The sequence below is a fragment of the Centruroides sculpturatus genome, unplaced genomic scaffold, assembly GCF_000671375.1.
Source record: "Centruroides sculpturatus isolate CEXI.00-Female unplaced genomic scaffold, Cexi_2.0 scaffold3841, whole genome shotgun sequence".
In the NCBI taxonomy this organism is placed as follows: domain Eukaryota; kingdom Metazoa; phylum Arthropoda; class Arachnida; order Scorpiones; family Buthidae; genus Centruroides; species Centruroides sculpturatus.
The window spans coordinates 1-3,599 of NW_019388254.1; the positions used below are offsets into that span (position 1 = coordinate 1).

The window sequence follows — 3,599 nt, forward strand, 5'->3', positions numbered from 1 at the left end:
ATTCTCTCAGATTTGATTCCCTAAAAACTAAATTTTTGAAAATTTATCTGTTTGTATTTATCAATAAAATATTATGAAATTATTCTATTTTGTAGTTGCACAGTATGTGGACGTTATTAAGTCAAGGCAGAATTATGTTATCTATTTCAAATTCTAAGGATAATTTTTTGAGATGATGTTTGGGGCAACATAATCTAAAGTTTTAGCTATGTCTATATAAATGACAAATGTGGATAATTTTAATTCAAATTTAGATAAAATTACAGGCTAAATTTCAAAAAGATTACTAGTAGTAGAATGATGAATAATACCAGAATGTAGCTGTGCTAATACAAGATATAATAGGGTAATATATGGAACAATGTATACAAATTTCAAAGATCTTTAGCATAGCTGGGGCAAGAGAGAGAGAGGGCAAAGAGAAAAAGGATCTTTTTTGGCAATATAAAAATTACAGATAATGTCTATTGTGAAGGGATAAAGTAATTCTAAAGTATAGAGAGGGATAGATGAAGACAGATAGGAACAGTTACAGGCTATAGTTTTAAATTGTCAATGTTCTATAAAATATTAGATTTTGAATATTGCATTGATTTATTATATACTATAGAGAAACAAAATCTAATTGTTGCTAATGTACTTTAAACTGAGGTTGAGTTATCAATAATTATCAATTATCCTTGTAAAATAACATACAAAAATTAATTGATTTCCATAAAGATGAAGATGTATTCCGCACATATGACTATAAGAAAGTAGTGTTGTATGATGAATTAGTTTTTTTTTTAAACGTATACTATATAAAATTGAATGCATGAAATATGAACAGATATTTTAATAAATCTAAATTTATATTTTGAATATTGTAGTTTTCATAAAGCAGAAACTTCTATTAAATTTAAAAGATAATAAAAATTAATGATCATTTATTGAGTTTAAGTGAATTTATTAATCAAAATCAAATAAAATTCTATCTTAAATTCCTTATTACACAAAGCATTTAAATTTTTATATTTGAACTGTCATATACTATATTAACAAATTACCTAACAGTATAATTGAAATGCAAAACTTTAAATAATGAAATTTATATTTACCTGTTTCCATGTACATGAGAGGCACAAAATGCAAAACTGTAATGAATTAAAGTTGGATCGATCATGATACCTTTTTCTGCTCGATCTAATAGATCATTTAAATAACATAAATGACGATAACAACTTCGTACACCATATCGAGCAGTATATTCATCTAAAACAAACAATTGCCCTGGACTGTACCAACCCTATGAAACAAATAGTGTTTAATAACAATCAGAATGCATTTATATTAAATATTTTATCTACTTTATAAAAATTCACTTTTGATCATTAATTAAAAACATCAAATTTTAACAATGTTTTAGGATAGAAGCTTCAAACTTACAATATGTCACAATTCATATTATGATCTACATTGACAGTATGTCTTAACAACATTTTATATATATTTGTTTTAATACCTTAGTAATATAAATATTAATTTTTTAAGTATATAATTCTGTTTTAAAAAATGTTAAATAAGTAAGAAAATTAGTATTCAAAATAAATGTTTGACTAAATTATAATTACCAAGGAACAGAATATATCAGCTAATCTATATTCCAATGCTTGGGTTTGAAGTAATCTAAATAATGCATGATGATTAAAATTGCATGGGTCAGCAGAGATAAATTCATCCATTCCGTGTTTGCGAGCCCTGTCCGCATCTATTTTAAAAATAATTTATTGATTTTGTAAAATATTATTATTATTTAATTTATAAATAAAGTTCTTTAACAATCCTAATTAATACTTTATCAATCTGTTCAATCAATAAAATAGCTACAGAAACAAGCATTAGAAGTTAAAATTAGTAATTGTATATGAAAGATCAATGATTTTTTTAAGATTGGACTTCACAGTGGAAAAAATATCATTGGTGCACAAATAATTTATATCATTCAAGAAAGAATGATATAAAGCTTATCATTTGAAGAAGCCTTTACAATGATTAAAACTAAATCATTAAAAGATTAAATTTAAATAATAATTTAACAGTTAAAATACAGTGAAACCAAAATTCATTGTTTCTGTTGGGAAACCTGAAAACTCTAAATAAATGGAAAAACAATTGATGCAATAGACTATATAAAATGAAAAAAACATCTCTATGTATTTATAAAATCAAAAAACTGGTCTTCTTTTCAGCCTCTCAAGACTACATCTTACTGTCAGTGGCATCTGCAGACTATAAAAACAGAGGAAGCACAAGCTATAAAAAAGGACATCATACATTATGCAAAAAGCTTCAAACTGATTCAACATAGAATCAACACTCCTACAAGATGGCACTGATTGCAATCAGGGCTTACTTGGCCTTGAAAACAAGAAACACTCCTTGCTTTCAAAGCCAAGTTTTGGTAAGCATATGACAAAGTTGCATGAAACAATACACATATATCATTCATTAGTTTCTTTTATGTTTGCAGAATAGGCTTGAAGTAATTCATTTTCTGTTGTTTGTTCATAATAGAATTTGTGGCTCCCTTGGGATTAGCCCCTGATTGCTGTCACAAAGTTTTTTTCATTTATATAATGGCCATGGGTTTTTCTAGTTTTCCTTGATCACCTACTTCTTTTCAGAACTTAACTATACATCAATAGGCAACATTTGCTTTCATTAATTTTTCTGAAATCTTCCAATTCTATTAAACTATTTATGTGATAAACAGTCAATTTGTTCCTCTTGAAGTAACAGTGCTTTCTTCTAATTTCTATATGGTTCATACATATAACTTATACATTCAAGAGACTGCTCTTGAAGGGTTAATTATAAATTTTGTCTTTTATGTAGAATTAAAATTAAGGAAAATAATATTTAATATATATCTCAAACTTTGTTACTGTAAATTGACTCATCTATTAATTGAAGTTTTTGATATATATATTAAAAAATATACAGCCTATAAAAATTTGAATTTACATATTTACAATATCATTCAAATTTTAAAGTATTAGATTGTTGGTTATTTAGAACTCACCTCCTTGTAATCGAGAAATGGTTGAATTCTTACTAGCCAAAGGTTGAACAAGTGGAGTTGGTTTATGAGATTGTCCTGTTGCTCGATACATTGCCATGACCCAGAGGTGACACTCATTTTCATCTTCACTAGCAAACAACACACTGTCACCTTCCTTTACAGCATTAAAGAAGAAGCGTCCTCCCTCCAGATCTAAATTACAATTATGGTTTAATAAATAAATACTTTCAATTATTAGTAACTATAAATTACCTATTTTATGTTATGTAAGAGGTATTCAGGTCATGCAAAAAACATATGAAATTTATATTCATTTTTTTGTAAATGCTGGATAAGTTTTTTCTAGTTAAAAACTGTATTTCAAATCGTCCTTTTTTAATATATTTGTTTACAAGAAAGCTAATTGATACACCACAGACAATAGGTAGCCCATGGTTGGGCTATTATATGAACTAGTGACTAGAAAATGAACAGATACTTTTGACCTTTGTTCCAAAGTGAAATATTTTATTATATGAAGTAAATTGATAATATTTTA

General features: G+C 26.4%; 1 protein-coding gene across 1 annotated transcript; it reads right to left on the reverse strand.

Annotated features, from left to right (window-relative positions):
* Positions 1-47: 47 nt before the first annotated feature.
* Positions 48-3,289, reverse strand: LOC111616842 (calcium-dependent secretion activator-like). The gene is made up of 3 exons (XM_023358196.1): positions 3,062-3,289; positions 1,611-1,747; positions 48-1,285 (listed from the first exon to the last, which is right to left on the reverse strand). The coding sequence occupies exons 1-3, from the start codon at positions 3,156-3,158 to the stop codon at positions 1,094-1,096; spliced, it is 426 nt and encodes a 141-aa protein (XP_023213964.1). The 5' UTR covers positions 3,159-3,289; the 3' UTR covers positions 48-1,093.
* Between the last annotated feature and the right edge of the window lie 310 nt (positions 3,290-3,599).

What these genes read in the sequence shown, in the direction of transcription:
- LOC111616842 (XM_023358196.1), bottom strand. Translation starts at nt 3,158, where the DNA reads ATGGCAATGTATCGAGCAACAGGACAATCTCATAAACCAACTCCACTT. An exon ending in CATTTCTCGATTACAAGGAG is followed by an intron (nt 1,748 to 3,061) that starts GTGAGTTCTAAA and finishes TTTTTAAAATAG; the next exon opens with ATGCGGACAGGGCTCGCAAA. An exon ending in CTGATATATTCTGTTCCTTG is followed by an intron (nt 1,286 to 1,610) that starts GTAATTATAATT and finishes TTTGTTTCATAG; the next exon opens with GGTTGGTACAGTCCAGGGCA.